Source organism: Chlorocebus sabaeus, chromosome 6 (assembly GCF_047675955.1).
Source record: "Chlorocebus sabaeus isolate Y175 chromosome 6, mChlSab1.0.hap1, whole genome shotgun sequence".
Taxonomy (NCBI): domain Eukaryota; kingdom Metazoa; phylum Chordata; class Mammalia; order Primates; family Cercopithecidae; genus Chlorocebus; species Chlorocebus sabaeus.
Window position 1 is genome coordinate 52,598,253 of NC_132909.1, and position 21,493 is coordinate 52,619,745.

Here is a 21,493-nt window from a genome sequence, read left to right on the forward strand (position 1 = left end):
ACTCTCTGAGGGGCAAAATAGCATTGTGTTCAACGACTCTAAATTTTTTTCTCCATTGCACACCTCTGTAGGTAAAACTGTTAAAGTCACACCCCCAGATGGATATTTATTTATTTATTTATCTTTTGAGACAAGGTTTTGCTCTGTTGCCCAGGCTGGAGTGCAGTGGTTTGATTACAGCTCACTGCAGCCTCGAACTCCTGGGCTCAAACGATCCTCCTGCCTCAGCCTCCTAAGTATCTGGGATTACTGGCATATGCCACTATGCCTGGTTAATTTTCAATTTTTTTTTTTTTTTTTTTGTAGAGATGGGGTCTCACTATGTTGCACAGGCTGGTCTCAAACTCCTGGCCTCAAAGATGGATTTTTTTTTTTAAAATTTATTTAGTTCTATTTATTTTATTTTATTTTTTTGAGAAGAATCTCACCCTGTCACCCAGGAATGCAGTGGTGCCATCTCGGCTCACTGCAACCTCCGCCTCTCAGGTTCAATCGATTCTGCTGCCCCAGCCTCCCAAGTAGCTGGGATTACAGGTGCGCGCCACTACGCCCAGCTAACTTTTGTATTTTAGGTAGAGACGGGGTTTCACTATGTTGGTCAGGCTGGTCTCGAACTCTTGACCTCGTGATCCGCCCTCCTCTGCCTCCCAAAGTGCTGGGATTACAGGCGTGAGCCACTGCGCCCAGCCAGGATATTATTTAAATTATATACAAATACAATTATATCAATATATTCTGTAAATTGTTACATAACAATATCTTTATTATAGAAATATATATATATATATATATATTTTTTTTTTTTTTTTTTGAGACGGAGTCTCGCATTGTTGCCTGGCTGGAGTGCAATGGTATGATCTTGGCTCACTGCAACCTCTGCCTCCCAGGTTCAAGTGATTCTCCTGCCTTTGCCTCCCAAGTAGCTGGGATTACAGGTGCCCGCCACCATGACTGACTAATTTTTTGTATTTTTAGTAGACACAGTGTTTCACTATGTTGGCCACTACATGTGGTCTGGAACCCCTGACCTCATGATCCTCCCGCTTTGGCCTTCCAAACTGCTGGGATTACAGGCATGAGCCACTGTACCCAGCCAAAATATATGTTCTTTTTTTTTTTTTTTTTTTTTTTTTTTTGAGACGGAGTCTCGCTCTGTTCCCCAGGCTGGAGTGTTGTGGCCAGATCTCGGCTCACTGCAAGCTCCGCCTCCCGGGTTCACGCCATTCTCCTGCCTCAGCCTCCTGAGTAGCTGGGACTACAGGCACCCGCCACCTCGCCCGGCTAGTTTTTTTTTGTATTTTTTAGTAGAGACGGGGTTTCACCGGGTTAGCCAGGATGGTCTCGATCTCCTGACCTCGTGATCCGCCCGTCTCGGCCTCCCAAAGTGCTGGGATTACAGGCTTGAGCCACCGCACCCGGCCTATGTTCTTTAGGAAATAAAAAATTGTAATCTTAGCTACTTGTGAGGCTGAGGCAGGAGAATTGCTTGAACCTGGGAGATGGAAGTTGCAGTGAGCCAAAATCATGCCATTGCCCTCCAGCCTGGGTAACAAGAGCAAAACTCCGTCAGAAAGAGAAAGAAAGAAAGAGAGAAAGAGAGAAAGAGAGAAAGAGAGAAAGGGAGGAAGGGAAGGAAGGGAAGGAAGGGAAGGAAGGGAAGGAAAGTGAAGGAAAGGAAGGAAGGAAGGAAGGAAGAAAGAGAAAGAAGGAAAGAAGGAAGGAAGGAAGGAAGGAAAGGAAGGAAGGAAGGAAGAAAACAGAAAACTGCAGATTCAAAAATATACATGAGGACTGGGCTTGGTGGCTCATGCCTGTAATCCCAACACTTTGGGAGGCTGAAGCGGGCGGATCACTTGAGGCCAGGAGTTTGAGACTAGCCTGGCCAACATGAGGAAACCCCATCCCTACCAAAAATACAAAAATTAGCTGGGCATGGTGGTGCATGCCTGTAATTCCAGCTTCTTGGGAGGCTGAGGTAGCAGAATTGCTTGAATATAGGAGGGAGACGTGGCAGTGAGATGAGCTTATGCCACTGCACTCCAGCATGGGTGACAGGGTGACTCTTGAAAAAGTGTAGAGAAGCTGGGCGCAGTGGCTCAAGCCTGTAATCCCAGCACTTTGGGAGGCCGAGACGGGTGGATCACTAGGTCAGGAGATCGAGACCATCCTGGCTAACACGGTGAAACCCCGTCTCTACTAAAAAATACAAAAACTAGCCAGGCGAGGTGGCGGGCGCCTGTAGTCCCAGCTACTCAGGAGGCTGAGGCAGGAGAATGGCGTGAACCCGGGAGGCGGAGCTTGCAGTGAGCTGAGATCTGGCCACTGCACTCCAGCCTGGGCGACAGAGTGAAACTCCGTCTCAAAAAAAAAAAAAAAAGAAAAGAAAAGAAAAAATGTAGAGAGATAAATGAACCTGGGCATGATAGTTCACACCTGTAATGCTAGCACTTTGGGAGGTCAAGGTGGGGAATCACTTGAGGCCAGGGGTTCAAAACCAGCCTGGGCAATATAGCAAGACTTTGTCTCAAAAAAAAAAAAAAAAAAAAGAAAGAAAAGAAAAAAGTTATTTAAAAAAAAAAACTGAAAAACAATAAAACCCCCCAAATCTAGATATTCTAGTGTTTTCCAGGTAAACCCCGAAACTTTGTTTATAGGGTGTATGTACTGCACCCTGGAGACTACTATATTTGCAAACAAAAGCAGTTCATGATTCTTCGTGGCTGAATGGTGGAATTCTAGGCGGGGACGGGGGCTGGAGACTCCAGAAAGTACCTGGAATTTTATCCCGAAGGAAGTGGGGAGGTTTGGAGGGGATCTCCTGTCATAGTTGCCAGTTACTAATCTATTTGCCCAGCACAGAGGGAGGTCATAGTTATGTCCCATCCACTGGCCGAGATGGGCACTGAGTGGGAAGGAAACAGGTCTGAGTTAGTCTGAGTTAGTCTGAGTTAGCCCTGACGTAAATCAGATCTGCTAGGTGTTTTGTTTTTTGATTTTTTTTTTTTTTTTTAGCACAGAATATGCAGAGCAAAGGTCTGTTAGAGCTGGCATTTTTTTTTTTTTTTTTTTAAGAGACAGGATGGAGTGCAGTGGCACAATCATAGCTCCACTGCAGCCTCAACCTCCCGAGCTCAAGCAATCCTCCCGCCTTGGCCTTCTGAATAGCTGGGACTGCAGGTGTGTGCCACCACACCCGGCTAATTTGTTTGTTTGTTTATTTTGTTGTTGTTTTGTTTTGTTTTTGTTTTGAGACAGAGTCTTGCTCTGTCACCGAGGTTGCAGTGCAGTGGCACGATCTCAACTCACTGTAACCTCTGCCTCCCGGGTTCAAGCAATTCTCCTGCCTAAGCCTCCTGAGTAGCTGGGACTACATGTGTGTGCCACCATGCCCGGCTAATTTTTATACTTTTTTGTACAGCTGGGGGTCTCCCTGTGTTGCCCAGGCTGGTCTTGAACCCCTGGACTCAAGTGATCCTGCTGCCTTGGCCTCCCAAAATGCTGGGATTTCAGACGTGAGTCACTGCACCTGGTCAATCCCTTTGATTTCATGTAGTCTTTGTAGCTCAGGACTTGAGAAATGGCTTTGCAGGGCTGTTTGCTTTGCTTTTTGCTCAGGGCCTCTCAGAAGGTTGCAGTTAAGGAGTTGGCCATGGCTTCGGGCATCTGAAGGTTTGACAGGGGCTGGCGAATCTGCTTCCAAGGTGGCTCACTCCCAGGGCATGCAGATGGGTGCTATGATTGGCGGGATGCCTCGATTCCTCCCAGTATACTTGAGTGGCATGAGTGTACTCCCAGCATGGGAGCTGGCCTCCTGAGCACACCATCTAGGAGCTGAGAGCCAGGTGGAGGTTGTATCTTTTTATGATCTAGCCTGAAAGTCATATAGCATCACTTCTGCCACATTGTGTACATTAAAAGCTCATTGGCTGGGCACAGCAGCTCATGCCTGTAATCTCAGCACTTGGGAGGCCAAGGCAGGAGGATCACTTGAGGTCAGGATTTCAAGACCATCCTGGGCAACATAGTGAGACCTCATCGGTTGGGCGTGGTGGTTCACTCTTGTAACCCCAGCACTTTGCGAGGCCGAAGTGCATGGATCACCTGAGGTCAGGAATTCGAGACCAGGCTGGCTAACCTGGTGAAACCTCGCCTCTACTAAAAATACAAAAATTAGCCGGGCGTGGTGGCGGGTGCCTGTAATCCCAGCTATTTGGGAGGCTGAGGCAGGAGAATCACTTGAACCCAGCAGGTGGAGGTTGCAATGAGCCAAGATTATGCCACTGCACTCCAGCCTGGGTGACAAAGCAAGACTCTGTCTCAAAAACAAAAACAAAAATAAAATAAAACAGCAAAAACAGCAAATCTTGACCTGGAACCGGACCCTTGGAGGCTTAAGCTGGGTGACTGTGTGTTCAATTGTGGAGGAAGGCCAGGTGCAGTGGCTCACACCTATAATCCAGCACTTTGGGAGGCCCAGGAGGGCAGATCACTTGAGGCCAAGAGTTTGAAACCAACCTGGCGAACATGGCAAAACCCTGTCTACTAAAAATACAAAAAATAGCCAGGCATGGTGGTACGTGCCTGTAGTCCCAGCTACTCAGGAGGCTGAGGTGGGGAAATCACTTGAACTCAGGAGGTGGAGGTTGCAGTGAGCCAAGATCTCACAACTACACTCCAGCCTGGGCAACAGAGAGAGACTTCATCTGAAAAAAAAAAAAAAAAAAAAATTGCCTGGCACGGTGGCTCTCACCTGTAATCCCAGCACTTTGGGAGGCCGAGGTGGGCGGATCATCTGAGGTCAGGAGTTTGAGACCAGCCTGACCAACATGGAGAAACCATGTTTCTACTAAAAATACAAAATTAGCTGGGCAGGATGGTGCATGCCTGTAATCCCAGCTACTCAGGAGGCTGAGGCAAGAGAATTGCTTGAACCCAGGAGGCGGAGGTTGCGGTGAGCCAAGATCGTGCCATTGCACTCCAGCCTGGGCAACACGAGCAAAACTCCGTCTCAAAAACAAAAACAAAAACAAAAATAAAATATTATGGAGGAGATGGAGACCATTGGAGCATGTGTGTACTTTTCACAATCTAGTCAATTTCCCACTCCAGTTGAGTCAAATTAAAAATTGATCAGGAATGCTCAGAGCTGGAGAAGCTGTAGGGCTATGAGAAGTCTCCCAAATCACTGGAGACAGCATCCATTGGTGAAACCTTTTGGGAAGGACACAATGGAAAAATCTACTACTAAACTATTAAGCATGCTGGATTAATCATGTCTCTCATTTTCTGTCACCTTCTTCTCCTTCTCCGTCTCCTTCACCTTCTCCTTCTCCTCCTTCTTCTTTTCCCTCCTCCTCTTCCTCCTTCTCCTCCTCCCCTCCTCCTCCTCCTCCTCCTTCTCCCTTTTCTTTTTGAGACAGAGTCTCACTGTGCCACCCAGGCTGGAGTGCCGCATCATCATCATAGCTCACTTGGATTCCTGGACTCGAGTGATCCTCCTGTCTCAGTCTCCCAAGTAGCTGTGATGATAGGTGTGCACCATCCTGTCAGCTAATTTTATTATTTTTGTAGAGACGGGGTCTCACTTTGTTGCCTGGGCTGATCTCGATCTCCTGGGCTCAAGTGACCCTCCCTCCTTGGCCTCCCAAAGTCCTGGGATTACAGGCATGAGCCACTGCACCTGGTTTGGATTTTTCTTGCAACAAGCATCTAATCTATCATTTTTGTAATGAGAAAAAATACCCAATAAGATAAATGCAATTAATTTTTCTTTTCTTTTTTTCTTTTCTTTTCTTTTTTGACAGAGTCTTGCTCTGTCGCCCAGGCTGGAGTGCAATTGTGTGCTCGCTGCTCACCGCAACCTCGGCCTCCTGGGTTCAAGCGATTCTCCTGGCTCAGCCTCTGGTGTAGCTGGGATTACAGGCACGCGCACTGCCACGCCCAACTAATTTTTTGTATCTTTAGTATAGACAGAGTTTCACCGTGTTGGCCAGGCTGGTCTCGAGCTCCTGACCTCGTGATCCACCCATCTCAGCCTCCCAAAGTGCTGCGATTACAGGTGTGAGCCACCGCACCCGGCCAATCCAATTAATTTTTGTTTTGTTTTGTTTTGTTTTGTTTGAGACGGAGTCTTGCTCTGTCGCCCAGGCTGGAGTGCAGTGGCGCGATCTCGGCTCACTGCAAGCTCCGCCCCCGGGTTCACGCCATTCTCCTGCCTCGGCCTCCCAAGTAGCTGGGACTACAGGCGCCCGCCATCACGCCTGGCTAGTTTTTTTTTTTTGTATTTTTTTAGTAGAGACGGGGTTTCACGGTGTTAGCCAGGATGGTCTCGATCTCCTGACCTTGTGATCCGCCCGCCTCGGCCTCCCAAAGTGCTGGGATTACAGGCTTGAGCCACCGCGCCCGGCCCAATCCAATTAATTTTTTAAAATAACATGTTTGAAACCCTGGACACTATCTTTGACAATGACGCCTAATGGGTGAGAAGTAATTTGGAATTTTATAATTTGAGTAGTTCTGAGTAAATGGAACATCCTTTGCAGCACAGAAATCTATTGTTCGAGTTTTGTGAAATCAGTTTCTTACATTTTTCCGGGAATACATTGTGTGCAAAAGTTGAGGAACCTGTTTGGTGGGGCTATGCTCAAATTAATTTGGTGAGTGGTGAGTGGAGAAAGTATAATGGCTAAAATGAATTCCCTGAGTGTATCTGGGGCTCACTGGGTGTTGGGCTCTCTGCAGGTGATGCCGTAGGCCTTAGGATCTTCTGGCTTAGGCATGATTGGCCCTTACAGATGAAGAAACTGAGCCTCCAAGAGATTAAGCAAATCATGTGGATACCCAGCTTATAAGTGGTATAGTCAGGATTTGGACTCAGGCCAACTGACTGCAAACTCCTTCAAGCTGGAATTTAGGTTGAGAATTGTGGAGATGAAGGGGGCATGCTTTGGAACCAGACAGTCCTTAACCAACCTACCTTCCTTCCTTCCTTCCTTCCTTCCTTCCTTCCTTCCTTCCTTCCTTCCTTCCCTCCTTCCCTTCCTTCCTCCCTCCCTCCCTTCCTCCCTCCCTCCCTCCTCCCTTCTTTCCTTCCTTTCTTCTTTTCCTTCCCCTTCCCCTTCCCCTTCCCTTCTTTATTTTTTTTGAGACAGAGTCTTGCTCTGTTCCCCAGGCTTCAGTGCAGTGGTGCAATCTCGGCTCTCTGCAACCCCCACCCCATTGGTTCAAGTAATTCCCTGCCTCAGCCTCCCGAGTAGCTGGGATTACAGGTGCCCGCCACCATTCCTGGCTTATATATATATATATTTTTTTTTCTTTTTTTTTTTTTTTGAGACAGAGTCTCGCTCTTGTCTCTTGTCGCCCAGGCTGGAGTGCAATGGCGCAATCGCAGCTCACTGCAAGCTCCGCCTCACGGGTTCACGCCATTCTCCTGCCTCAGCCTCTCGAGTAGCTGGGTCTACAGGTGCCCACCACCACGCCCGGCTAATTTTTTGTATTTTTTTAGTAGTGACGGGGTTTCACCATGTTAGCCAGGATGGTCTCGAGCTCCTGACCTTGTGATCCGCCCGCCTCAGCCTCCCAAAGTGCTGGGATTACAGGCGTGAGCCACCGCGCCTGGCCAATTTTTTATATTTTTAATAGAGGCGGGGTTTCACCATGTTGGCCAGACTGGTCTCAAACTCCTGACCTCAGGCAGTTCTCCCACCTTGGCCTCCCAAAGTGCTGGGATTACCAGCGTGAGCCACTGAGCCCACCGTCTTTTCTTTCTGGTGTTTTTTTTTTGTTGTTGTTGTTGTTTTTTGAGACAGAGTCTTGCTTTGTTGCCCAGGCTGGAGCATAGTGGCACAATCTCACATCACTGCTATTTCCGCCTCCTGGATTCAAGGGATTCTCGTACCTCAGCCTCCTGAGTAGTAGCTGGGATTACAGGCGTGTGCCTCCATGCCCAGTTAATTTTGTATCTTTAGTAGAGACAGGTTTTTGCCATGTTGGTCAGGCTGGTCTTGAACTCCTGGCCTCAAGGGATCTGCCTGCCTCGGCCTCCCAAAGTGCTAGGATTATAGGCATAAGCCAAGATGCATAGCTGCTTTCTTCCTTTTTGGGGGGATGGGGACTTGCCACGTTACCCAGCTGGGGTGCAATTGTGTGATCATAGCTCACTGCAGCCTTGACCTCCTGGACTCAAGTGATCCTCCCACGTCAGCATCCCAAAGTGCTGGGACTACAGGTGTGAGCCACCACACCCACCACTTTGGTTTAACTTGCTTTTCCTAAGGTGTGGCCTGTGGGAAACAGTCCCTCACTCTACTCCAGGGACCGCTGCCACATCTCAGCTCCTGATAGCAGAAACATCCATCATTAGTCATTGATCCTACATTCTGGAGGAGAACCAAGGCCAGAAGGCCCCGAGGGAAAGTACTGAAAAAAAGCCAGTTGGGACCAGGTGTGGTGGCTCACACCTGTAATCCCAGCACTTTGGGAGGCTGAGTCGGGGGGATCACGAGGTCAGGAGTTTGAGACCAGCCTGGCCAATATGGCGAAACCCCGTTTCTACTAAAAATACAAATATTAGCCAGGTGTGGTGGTGCAGGCCTTTAGTCCCAGCTACTCAGGAGGCTGAGGCAGAAGAATCACTTCAACCTGGGAGGCAGAGGTTGCAGTGAGCCAAGATCACGCCACTGCACTCCAGCCTGGGCAACAGAGTGAGACTCCATTTAAAAAAAAAAAAAAAAAGCCAGTCAGTGCAGACACCAGACCTGTAATTCTGGAATGTGGGATGGCCAGACAATGTCCTCTTTCTACTTTGTATTTTGGATTTTTTTTTTTGTTTTGTTTTGTTTGAGATGGAGTCTCACTCTGTTGCCCAGGCTGGAGTGCAGTGCAGTGGTGGGATCTCAGCTCAGTGCAAGCTCCACCTCCCAGGTTCACACCATTCTCCTGCCTAAGCCTCCCGAGTAGCTGGGACTACAGGCGCCCACCACCATGCCCTGCTACTTTTTTGTATTTTTTTTTTTTTTAGTGGAGACGGGGTTTCACCGTGTTAGCCAGGATGGTCTCAATCTCTTGACCTCATGATCCGCCCGCCTCAGCCTCCCAAAGTGCTGGGATTACAGGCGTGAGCCACCACACCTGGCCTACATTTTGGAATTTTAAATTTGCCGATAGCATTCCCTCCCCTTTAAGCATGATATTCTGCCTTTTTTTTTCCTTTTCTGATTGCAAAAGCAGAGCGTGTTGGACCCCACCTCCAAAAAGTTACACAGTAAGAAGTGTTTGATCCAGAAGGAGGAAGTCCCTGTGGACACACAGTAAGAAACGTTACATATTTTTGTCCGTGGCTACTCAAGTGTTTTCCATGTTGAAGAATAGGGGATGGAGGATGTGCGGGTTCTGGTGCTGGGGGAGAAGTGCACGATAACGGCTTGAGGCGGAGCTTCCCATTTTTCCTTCCTTCCTTTTTTTTCTTTTTTCTTTTTTTTTTTTTTTTTTTTGAGATGGAGTCCCACTCCGTTGCCCAGGCTGGAGTGCAGTGGCGCTATCTCGGCTCACTGCAAGCTCCACCTCCAGGGTTCACGCCATTCTCCCACCTCAGCCTCCTGAGTAGCTGGGACTACAGGCCCACCACGCCCGGCTAATTTTTTGTATTTTTAGCAGAGACAGGCTTTCACCATTCACAGGATGGTCTCGATCTCCTGACCTCGTGATCCGCCTGCCTCGGCCTCCCAAAGTGCTGGGATTACAGGCGTGAGTCACCGCGCCCAGGCCTTCTTTCCTTCCTTCCTTCCTTCCTTCCTTCCTTCCTTCCCTCCTTCCCTCCCTCCCTGCTTCCTCCCATCCCCCTCCCCTACCTCCTCCTCCTCTTCTTCCTCTTCCTCTTCCTCTTCTTCCTCTTCTTCTTCTTCATCTCTTCTCTTCTCTTCCCTTCCCATCCCATCTTGTCCCATCCCTTTCCTTTTTGAAAGGGTCTCACTCTGCTGCCCAGGCCGCAGTGCAGTGTTGTGAATGATTTACTGCAGCCTTGACCTTCTGGGCTCAAGCAATCCTCCTGCCTTCCATGTAGCTGGGACTACAGGCACACACCACCACATCCAGCTAATTTCTTGATTTTTTTTCTAGAGACAGGGTCTCACTTTGTTGCCCAGGCTAGTCTTGAATTCCTGGACTCCAGTTGTCCTCCTGCCACAGTCTCCCAAACTGTTGGGATTACAGGACTGAGCCACCGCACCTGGTCTTTCTCTCTCTCTCTCTCTCTTCTCTTGGATATAGGGCTTTTCTCTGTTGCACAAGCTGGAATGCAGTGGCATGGTCATAGCTCATTGCAGCTGCTTCTGTCTCCTGGGCTCAAGGAGTCCACCCACTTCAGCCTCCTGAGTAGTTGGGACTACTGGTGTATGCTACCATGCCCAGCTTTTTTCTTTTCTTTTCTTTTTTGAGACGGACTTTCACTCTTGTTGCCCAGGCTGGAGTGCAATGGCGGGATCTCAGCTCACCACAACCTCCACCTCCCAGGTTCAAGCGATTCTCCTGCCTCAGCCTCCGAAGTAGGTGAGATTACAGGCCTGTGCCACCATGCCTGGTTAATTTTGTATTTTTAGTAGAGACGGCGGGGGGGGGGGGGTGTCTCTCCATGTTGGTCAGGCTGGTCTCGAACTCCCGACCTCAGGTGATCTGCCCTCCTCAGCCTCCCAAAGTGCTGGGATGACAGGGGTAAGCCACTGCACCCAGCTAATATTTTTTTAATTTTAAATTTGAGACAGGGTCATGCTGTGTTGCCCAGACTGGAAGAGGGAATGTTTTTTTTTTTTTTTTTTTTTAAGACAGGGTCTCACTGTCACTCAAGCTGGAATGCAGTGGTGTGATCAGAGCTCACTGCAGCCTCAACCTTCCATGTTCAATCCATCCTCCCATCTCAGCCTCCAAAGTAGCTAGGACTACAAGCACATACCACCAAGCCTGGCTAGTTGTATTTTTTGGTAGACACAGGGTTTTTCCATGTTGCCCAGGCTGGTTTGGAACTCTTGGGCTCAAGCGATTTGTCTGACTCAGCCTCCCAAAGTGCTGTGACTACAGGTGTGAGCCATCATGCTCAGGAGGAGGAGAAAATCTTTCTTTCTTTCTTTTTCTTTTCTTTTTCTTTTTTTTTTTTTTTTTTGAGACAGAATTTCGCTGTTGTTGCCCAGGTGGGAGTGCAATGGCACGATCTCGGCTCATTCCAACCCCTGCCTCCGGAGTTCAAGGGATTCTCCTGCCTCAGCCTCCCCAGTAGCTGGAATTACAGGCATGCGCTACCACGCCTGGCTAATTTTTTTTTTTTTTTTTTTGTATTTTAAATAGAGACAGGGTTTCTTCATGTTGGTCAGCCTGGTCTCAAACTCCTGACCTCAGGTGATCTGCCTGCCTCAGCCTCCCAAAGTGCTGGGATGATAGGTGTGAGCCACTGCGCTGGCTAATTTTGTTTGTTTGTTATATAGATCAGAGGTTTTTATGTTGCCCACGTTGGCCTTGAACTTCTAGCCTCTCCTCCTTATGTGCCAGGACAACAGGCCTGAGCCACCATGGCTCCCGAGAATATTTCTTAATAATTTCTTAACACATCCTATGGGACCAGCATTCCAGACACTGATACCACAAGAAGAGAAAACTACAGACCAATATCCCTTATGAATGTAATGCAAAAATCCTCAACAAAATGTTAACAAACCAAATCTAGCAGCACATTACATGAACTGCATACCACGGCCAGCTGAAATTTATTCCCCTAGTGAACCCTGCCTCCTAGTAGTCATGCCTTATGTAGTCTCCATGCATGCTGAATAATACTGGCTTATGTGACCAATAGGACATTGCAGAAATGATGGTGTGTGACTCCTGAGGCTAAGTCATAAAAGGCACTATGGCTCCCTCTGCTCTTTCTCTTGGAATATTGAGTCTTGGAAAGCCAGCTCCCGTATTGTGAGGAAGCTCAAGCAGCTTCCTCTCCATAGCCTCTCCATAGGGCTCTATGGAGAAATTCACATAACATGGACCTGAGGCCTCTCACCACCAGTCCCCACCAACTTGCCAGTCATATGAGTGAACTACCTTGGAGATGGGTCCTCCAGCCCCAGTCAAGCCTCTGGATGACAGCAGCCCCCCACTGACATCTTGACTGCAACCTCATGAGAGCCTCTGAGCCAAAACTATCCAACTAAACCACTGCCTGTGAATTCCTAACCCACAGAAATGAAATTATAATAACAAATATTTATTGTTCAAGCCTCTATATTTTGGGGTGATTTGGTTTTTTTGGGTTTTTTTGTTTTTTTTTTTTTTGAGAGAGTCTCGCTCTGTCAACCAGGCTGGAGTGCAATGGTGCTATCTCGGCTCACTGCAAGCTCCACCTCCTGGGTTCACGCCATTCTCCTGCCTAAGCCTCCTGAGTAGCTGAGACTACAGGTGCCTGCCACCATGCCCGCGTAATTTTTTGTATTTTTAGTAGAGACAGGATTTCACCGTGTTAGTCAGGATGGTCTCAACCTCCTGACCTCGTGATCTGCCCACCTCGGCCTCCCAAAGTGCTGGGATTACAGGCATGAGCCACCGCGCCCAGCTGTGGTTATTTGTTTCATAGGAATAGATAACAAATGCCCTAACTCAGGAGTAGGCAATTTTTTTTTTTTTTTTTTTTTTCTGTAAAGGACCAGATAATAAGTATTTTAGGTTTTCAGGCCACATAGGTTCTCTGTTGCACATTCTTCTTTGTTGTTTGTTTTTATTTATTTTTAGAGACAGGTCTCACTCTGTTACCCAGACTGGAGTGCAGTGGCGTGATCCACCCTCCTCAGCCTCCCAAGTAGTTGGGACTACAGGCACACACCGCCATGCCTGGCTCTTGCCTAGGCAGATCATGAACTCCTGGCCTCAAGGGATCCTCCTACCTCATTCTCCCAAAGTGTTGGGCTTATAGGCAGGAGCCACTGTGTCCAGCCTGTTGTTGTTGTTGTTAATCAATCCTTTAAAAATGTTTTAAGGCCAGGCACGGTGACTCACGCCTGTAATCCCAGCACTTTGGGAGGCCAAGGAGGATAGATCACCTGAGGTCAGAAGTTGGAGACCAGCGGCCGGGCGCGGTGGCTCAAGCCTGTAATCCCAGCACTTTGGGAGGCCGAGACGGGCGGATCACGAGGTCAGGAGATCGAGACCATCCTGGCTAACACAGTGAAACCCCGTCTCTACTAAAAACACAAAAAACTAGCCGGGCGAGGTGGCGGGCGCCTGTAGTCCCCGCTACTCGGGAGGCTGAGGCAGGAGAATGGCGTAAACCCGGGAGGCGGAGCTTGCAGTGAGCTGAGATCCGGCCACTGCACTCCAGCCCGGGCGACAGAGCAAGACTCCGTCTCAAAAAAAAAAAAAAAAAAAAAAAAAAAGAAGTTGGAGACCAGCCTGACCAACGTGGAGAAACCCTGTCTCTACTAAAAATACAAAAAAATTGGCCAGGCGCGGTGGCTCATGCCTATAATCCCAGCACTTTGGGAGGCTGAGGCAGGCGGATCATGAGGTCAGGAGATCGAGACCATCCTAACACGGTGAAACCCCATCTCTACTAAAAATACAAAAAATTAGCCGGGCATGGTGGTGGGCACCTGTAGTCCCATCTACTTGGGAGGCTGAGGCCGGAGAATGGCGGGAACCCGGGAGATGGAGCTTGCAGTGAGCCGAGATCGTGCCATTGCACTCCAGCCTGGGCGAGGAGCAAGACTCCGTCTCAAAAAAAATAAAATAAATAAAAAAAATAAAAATTGCCTGGGTGTGGTGGCACATGCCTGTAATCCTAGCTACTCAGGAGGCTGAGGCAGGAGAATTGCTTGAATCTGGGAGGCAGAGGTTGTGGTGAGTGCACCATTGCACTCCAGCCTGGGTAACAAGAGCGAAACTCTGTTTCAAAAAAATATATATATTTTAAAAGGCCAGGTGTGGTGGCTCACATCTGTAATTCCAGCACTTTGGGAGGCAAGGCTGGTGGATCGCCTGAGGTCAGGAGTTCGAGACCAGCCTGGCCAACATGGCGAAACCTTGTCGTTACTAAAAATAGAAAAATTAGCTGGGTGTGATGTTGAGCACCTGTAATCGCAGCTACTGGGGAGGCTGAGGCAGGAAAATTGCTTCAACCTGGGAGGTAGAGGTTACAGTGAACAGAGATCGCCCATTGCACTCCAGCCTTGGTGATAAGAGCAAGACTTTGTCTCAAAAAAAAAAAACAAAAAAAAATACCCTACTCTTAGCTTGAGGACTGTACAGAAACAGGCCATGAACCAGTTTGCCTGCCATCTTTCCTTCCCTTCTTTCTTCCTTCTCCTTCCCTCTTCCCCATCACCTCCCTTCCTTCTCCTCCCCGTCCTCCCTTTATCCTTCTCTCTTTTTCTCTTCTCTCCCTCCTTCCCTCTCTTCCTCCTTCCCTCCTTCCATCCCTCTCTCTCTCCATCCTTTTATCTTTCTTTCCTTCCCTCCCTCCCTTTCTTCTCTCTCACTCCCTTTCTCTTTTGCTTCTTTTTTTTTTTTTTTTGAGATGGAGTCTTGCTCTGTCACCCAGGCTGGAGTGCAGTGGCCGGATCTCAGCTCACTGCAAGCTTCGCCTCCCGGGTTCACGCCATTCTCCTGCCTCAGCCTCCTGAATAGCTGGGACTACAGGCGCCTGCCACCTCGCCCGGCTAGTTTTTTGTATTTTTTAGTAGAGACAGGGTTTCACCGTGTTCACCAAGATGGTCTCGATCTCCTGACCTCGTGATCCGCCTGCCTTGGCCTCCCAAAGTGCTGGGATTACAGGCTTGAGCCACCGCGCCCGGCCTCTCTTTTACTTCTTCAATCATTCATTCAGCAAAATGAGCACCTATTATGTGCCAGGCCCTGAATGTGTCTGTGATTATAACTGTGGCTAAGACAGGCAGCCCCCCTGCTCTCCTGGGGCTCCCAGCCCAGTAGGGGAAACAGACAGCAAAGACACAGATAAAGAATCTCGGCTGAGTGGGTCATGCCCGTAATCCCAGTACTCTGGGAGGCCAAGACAGACAGATCACCTGAGGTCAGGAGGTTGAGACCAGCCTGGCCAACATGGTAAAACCCTGTGTCTACCAAAAATACAAAAAGTATCCAGGCATCATGGTGCATGCCTGCAATACCAGCTACTAGGGAGGCTGAGGCACGAGAATCACTTGGACCCAGGAGACAGAGGGTGCAGTGAGCCTAGATCACACCACAGTACTCTGGCCTGGGCAACAGAGTGAGACTCTGTCAAAAAAAAAAAAAAAAAAAAAAAAAAGGGAAAGAAAGAAAGAAACCGTACTAAGAATCTAAGAATCTAGAATCTGGCTGGGTGTGATGGCTCACGCCTGTAATCCCAGCACTTTGGGAGGCTGAGGTGGGCGGATCACGAGGTCAGGAAATCGAGACCATCCTGGCTAACACGGTGAAACCTTGTCTCTACTAAAAACACAAAAAATTAGCCGGGCGTGGTGGCGGGTGCCTGTAGTCCCAGCTCCTCAGGAGGCTGAGACGGGAAAATTGCTTGAACCCGGGAGGCAGCGGTGGCAATGAGCTGAGATCGCACCACTGCACTCCAGCCTGGGCGATAGAGCGAGACTCTGTCTCAAAAAACCAAACCAAACCAAACCAAAACCAAAACAAAGCTTCCATCACTATAAGCTGCTTGAAGTTACACAGCAAATGAACCATTAGGGCCAAGCTCAGAATGTGGGCACCAAACTCAGCCATCCATTTATTCACTGACTCATTCATCCATCCGTCTATTCACTGAGTCAACACTCATTTCCTGAGCACCTACTGAGTTCCAGCTCCTGCTGTAAAAACAGGGAATACCACAGCGAATAAGACAGATACAACCCCGACTTTAAGGAGCTGACATTGTGAGGCAGGGAAAACACCCATTTAACATCCACCCACCTCGGCCTCCCAAAGTGCTGGGATTACAGGCATGAGCCACCATGCCAGAGGTGACAATTAAACAGAGCCCAGAAAAGGGAACGATTCAAGCTAAGCCGACTTTAGGGGGAGGGGTGCACCTGGGAGAGGAATGGTGGGTGCAAAAGCCTGGAGCTGGGAATCATCTCCCCACGGAGGTGGATGCTGGAAGGATGCAAAGGAGGCCAGTGTGGTCAGAACGGAGCCAAATGTAGTGAGCATAGCTCACTACAGCCTCCAACTCCTGGGCTCGAGTGAGCCTCCCACCTCAGCCACCCAAGTAGCGGGGGAGGAGGGAGGAGACAGGTCCACGTCATGCCAGAGCAGGTTGTGCAGGTCCCCTGGTGAAAGGTGCAACAGGGACAAGTGTCCAGGGTTTGGGTGTGATATCCTGTGCTCTTTATTTGGGGTTAAACCCAGTGGCCCAGAGCTGCCTGGTGACACCTCCCTGAAAGCAGAGGAGGCTCAGGACTCGCAGCCATGGGTGCGCATATATTCCGAAAATTCGTCCAGTTGCTTCCGCAATTCTTTCTTGCTGGCATCTCCATCTGCTGGCCAAAGCATGAGGAACGTCTCCCTGCCCAGAACGTAGCTGTAACTGTGGGTTACAAGAAGCAAGAAGGTGAGGAGGGCCTGGTGACCCTGGGGATATGGCAACCTCCCTGCCCTGCCTGACAGCCTGCCAGAGCCTTAGCCTGTAGTGTCCACGCCCGAAGGCCCTCTCTGGTCTTCCACCCTCTTAGTCCAAATCACTGGGAATTAGTAAATGCTTCCCTGGCTGGGTGCAGTGGCTCATGGCCGTAACCCCAGGATTTTGGGAGGCTGAGGTGGGCGGATCACTTGAGGCCAGGAGTTCGAGACCAGCCTGGCCAACATGATGAAACACCATCTCTACTAAAAATACAAAAACTAGTCAGGCGTGGTAGCGCACGCCTGTAGTCCCAGCTACTACTTGGGAGGCTGAGGCAGGAGAATCACTTGGAACCTCCAGCAAAAATTGTGGAACTGAGGGCTGGGTTGAAGGTAAGGAAGAAGGCCCAGGCTTGAGTTCCCAAGACAGGTGGAGCCCCTCACGCACTCAGATTTGATTCTCCACAGGTCTGATGTCTGGCCCATGATAAGGTACGATTCCTGTTCTTGCAACCCCAGGGAGTCGTGGCAGGTGGCGTGGGAGATGAATTTCTTCATGGCAAGGGGTGTGGCAGGATCTGTGCCTGGAGAAAACCCAGTGTGTGCGCATACATAAGTCTGACCCTCCCACACAATGGGTCCCCCAGGGTAGGCCCACAGGGTGACCCCACACTGGGATTCTTCCTTTGTCACCTAGGACATACCACTCTTAATGATGTCTTCGAGCTGCATGTTGTAATAGACATAAGGGTTGGAGGCAGAGACCTCCACAGATTCCAGCTTTGTCTTGTACACTGGGGAAGGCGGAGGGCAGAAGGGCGCCGTGTTGGCATTCGGCCTGCAAGTGGGCTCTGCCTGTCCCCTGCGGCTCCCCACACTCACCAAAATCCACGCCTGCCTCACATGCTGTTGTCTGGAGCTCCTCCTGCCTCAGTTGGCCACTGGGCTTCTGCAGGGATGGGCACTGTCCTGCAGGATCAGGTGGGCGGCTGCTCTGGCTGCACTGGGACAGGGGACTTCCTCCCATTAACCCCCCACCCTCCCTCCCTTCAGCCCCCAGGCCTGGGTCTCTGGATCTGGCCCTTCTAGTCTGTGGGGCGCTCTCTCTCTTTCTCTTTCTTTTTCTTTTTCCTTCCTCCTTCCTTTCTTTTCCTTCTCTCGCTCTCATTATTATTATTTTTTAAGAGATGAAGAGTCTCACTATGTTGCCCCGACTGGTCTCAAATTCCTAGGCCGAAGCAATCCTCTCACCTTGGCCTCCCAAAGTGTTGGGACAGCAGGTGTGAGCCATCATACTTGGTCTATTTATTTATTTATTTATTTGAGACAGAGTCTCGCTCTGTTGCCCAGGCTGGAATGCAGTGGTATGATCTCAGCTCACTGCAACCTCCACCTCCCAGGTTCAAGCGATTCTCATGCCTCGGTCTCCCAAGTAGCTGGGACTACAGATATGCACCACAACGCTTAGCTAATTTTTGTATTTTCAGTAGAGATGGAATTTCACCATGTTGACCAGGCGGGTCTTGAACTCCTGACCTCAAGTGATCCACCCACCTTGGCTCCCAAAATGCTGGGATTACAGGTGTAAGCCACTGAGCTTTATATTTCATAAAATAAAATATAAAATTTTATTTTATAAAAATAAAATTTGTTTTTGAGAGAAGGTCTTGTTTTACCACCCTGGTCGGAGTGCAGTGGCACAAGCATAGCTCACTACAGCCTCCAACTGCTGGACTTAAGTGACTATCTTGCCTCAGCTGCCCAAGTAGCTGGGGCTACAGGTACTTACCACCACTCCTGGCTAATTTTTTTTTTTTTTTTTTTTTTGGTAGAGCTGGGGTCTCACTCTGTTGCCCAGGCTGATCTGGAACTCCTGGCCTCAAGCCATCCTCTCCCAAAGTGCTGGGATTACAGGCATAAGCCACCATGCCCAGTGTCTGTCTCTCTTTTTGGTCACTTTCTTGTCTATTTCTCCTGTCTTCGTCTCTTTGTGTCTTTCTCTCTGTCTCCATGTCATTGGATCCTTGGCAGTGCGAGTGTGTGTGTGTGACAAGCTTTGTCTCTCTGTGCCTTCTTTCTGTCTCTCTTTGTCTCTTTCTCTTTCTGTCTAAACTCAGGCCAGACTATAGCCAGGAGGAGGCTTGAAGGGCTCCTGGATCCACCCCCGACAACCTGGCGGCCTGGGGCTCACCCTCGGCACATCTCACCCTCTGCACATCTGCAGACGTCTTTGTGGCAGATCTTTCGCAGGGAAGATTGCTCTGTAGGCAGGTTGTAGAAAGTGCTGCACCTCCGGGCTGTGGATGGAGGGTGCAGGGGTTGAGGGGGGTGCGTTGTCTTGGGCCAGTGTTCCTGGGGGTTCAGTGCCTACCTGGCCTGGTCTTCACCTGCTCCGGGCCCTGGCCTTGTCTTCCCCATCCTCCAAAGTCCAGGCTCCCTCCTGCCTCTCCTTGTCACTGGGCTGTGCCTTCCAGGTCCTCCAAGGTCCTCCCAGACCTTCCCCTCTTCCTGGCCCTGCCCACTGCAAACCTCACTTTGAAGGGCCCTGGCCAGCCACCTCTGTGGACAGGCCACGCCCACTCAAAAGAGCCTGCCCTTCCCCACCCATTCCCAGCAGGCCACGCCCAGTCCCCTTTCAACTTTGCCCCATCTCCTTCCTGTCCCCGCCCACGAAGGTCACTCCAATAAGACCGCGCCTCTTATGTCCACCCAGACCCAGCCCCCTTTTGGCAGTTCCCAGTCTCTCATCGCCTGGCACCTGGCCCTGTGCTTTGCAGGCCTCATCCCCATGCACGGGGCCCCTCCTTACAAGGCTCGTAATAGTCGTAGATAGTGACCAGGGCGGCCTGCAGGAACTCCGCCTGCAGCATCCTGTGAACCCGAAAGCCCAGCACTGTGTTTTTCTCATGGGAGAGCTGGAGAGAACAGAGTCCTGTCTGAGGCGGCCAGGGCCACTGACCGTGGGGCACTGACCTCGAGGCACTGACTACGAGGCCTTGGCTGTTGGCATTGGCCATGACCACGGGCCATGTGACCTTGACCACAGGAATCGCAACCGGAGGAGCTGACCTCAGAGGGCCTGGCTCTCTGCAAAACCCACGCAGGGGACCAACCTTGGGTTCTCCAGCCCCCGGGGTGCCCACACATCTCTGGCAGAGGGCACCCAGCCCCTCTCACCTTTTCCAGGTAGAGGACAACGGTGCTGTCGCTGGTACTTGTCTTGGTTTCGTACTGAAAGGCGTACCTCTCCACATCACTTGTGAGCTGGGGCAGAGGGTGGAGACTGGAGGGTGGCTGACAGCCTCCAAGGCCCCTAGCCCTAGAGCTCCAGCCTTTGTCCAGTCAACCTCACGGTAGAGGAAACTGAGGCCCAAGCAGGGAAAAGATTTGGTTGAGGCCATGCAGGGAGTCATCCAGAAGTGACAATGGGGCATTAACCCAGGAACTTTGATTTGAGTAGACACTGCCCTGCACCCATGTGGGAAGTACGGAAAGGTTGCTCAGGAAGCCTGAAGGTGGGGTCTGCGTTACCTGTTTGAGGTCATCCTGGTTGGGGTAGAAGCCAGTGAGCAGGGAGACCTCCATGATGGTCATTGTGGCCTCTCGATTGTTCTGGAACCTGGAAGTTCACAGCCCCAGTCTTCCCCCACTGTCCTCACGTCTCTCTCTCCATCCTCCCCACTGCTATTGTCTCTGGGTTGGACCAGTGCAGTAACCTCCTCCCAGGTCTCCCCATGTCCCCTTTGCCACTCACAACACAGAGCTTTAGCAAGCAGAAATCTGACTACCTCGCCTCCTTGCTTCAATGACCAAATGCCTTGCCTCAATCCTGACACCCTTTCACGTCACCTCCTCCCACCTCAGCCTCCATTTGATCACGGTTAGCCTCGTTCCCTCTCCTGCCATCAGGCCTTTGCACATGCTGTTCACTCGGCCTGGAATCTCCGCTCCTGCCTCTTCATCCTGAAATACCTCTCATGTTTTCCATCTCAGCTGATGTATCACTCCCTCTGGGATGTATCTTCCCTCTGGGAAGCCTTACCCAACCTACACCCCACACACCAGATCATTCTTTTTTTTTTTTTTTTTTAAGACAGGGTCACCCAGGCTGGAGCACAGTGGTTCAATCATGGCTCACTGTAGCCTCAGCTTCCTGGGCTCAAGTGATCTTCCTGTCTCAGGCTCATGAGTAGCTGAGACTATAGACATGCACCCCCACCCCTAGCTAATTTTTTAATTTTTATTATTTATTTATTTATTTTTAAGAGATGAAGTCCTGCTGTGTTGCCCTGGCTGGCCTCAAACTCCTGGGGTCAAGTGATCCTCTCGGCTTCCCAAAGTGCTGGGATTACAGGCACAAGCCACCGCGCCAGGCCCAGATCGTTCTGATTTGCCTCCCATGGCTCTGTGAACCTCTCCTTTGCCACATGAAATCACATTTGCCATTTCATATTGGTTCTGTATGATAGTCTGATGATTGTCTGTCTCTCCTGATAGACTGTGGGCTTCGCCAGGGCAGGGAGAGGCTGCCTTGCTCATAGCTGGGTCCCTGGCTCCAAGAACAGGGCCTGGCACAGAGTAGGTGCCCAATAATGTTTCTATCTGAAGCAAACTTGGGCAAGGAAGGTATGGACAGGGCAGGACTGGGGTGGGGGCTGGGGTGTCTGGAGAAAATGAGAACCACGGGGAGAGCTTCAGGGCTTGGAGCCAGCTCCGGGCATCTGAGTCACGGAGCATGTCAGCTGAGGTAGAGCCTGTCGGTCATCTGAGGACATGCAGACATGGCAGGAGGCAGGGACAGAATGGGGGACAGACATGGAGAGGCAAGCTTGGCTGGTTCCCACTGTCCACTCGGTACACAAGGAAGGCCGCTAAGGAATCTGGCTACCAGAAAGTGAGAGCTTCCTCC

At 50.1% G+C, this 21,493-nt stretch overlaps 1 protein-coding gene across 2 annotated transcripts; it reads right to left on the minus strand.

Moving 5' to 3' along the window:
* Positions 1 to 15,537: 15,537 nt before the first annotated feature.
* LOC140708536 (complement C3-like) lies at positions 15,538 to 19,271 on the minus strand. 2 transcript variants are annotated; one of them, XR_012093311.1, is made up of 6 exons: positions 18,956 to 19,271; positions 18,792 to 18,881; positions 17,467 to 17,553; positions 17,289 to 17,378; positions 17,033 to 17,168; positions 15,538 to 16,552 (listed from the first exon to the last, which is right to left on the minus strand). XR_012093311.1 is itself a non-coding variant. In XM_073017280.1 (5 exons), the coding sequence occupies exons 3-5, from the start codon at positions 17,314 to 17,316 to the stop codon at positions 16,420 to 16,422; spliced, it is 297 nt and encodes a 98-aa protein (XP_072873381.1). In that variant the 5' UTR covers positions 17,317 to 17,378; positions 17,467 to 17,553; positions 18,956 to 19,245; the 3' UTR covers positions 15,538 to 16,419. The 2 variants fall into 2 exon arrangements, 1 of the variants encoding a protein (XP_072873381.1); XM_073017280.1 differs by lacking the exon at positions 18,792 to 18,881 and having other exon boundaries at positions 18,956 to 19,245.
* Between the last annotated feature and the right edge of the window lie 2,222 nt (positions 19,272 to 21,493).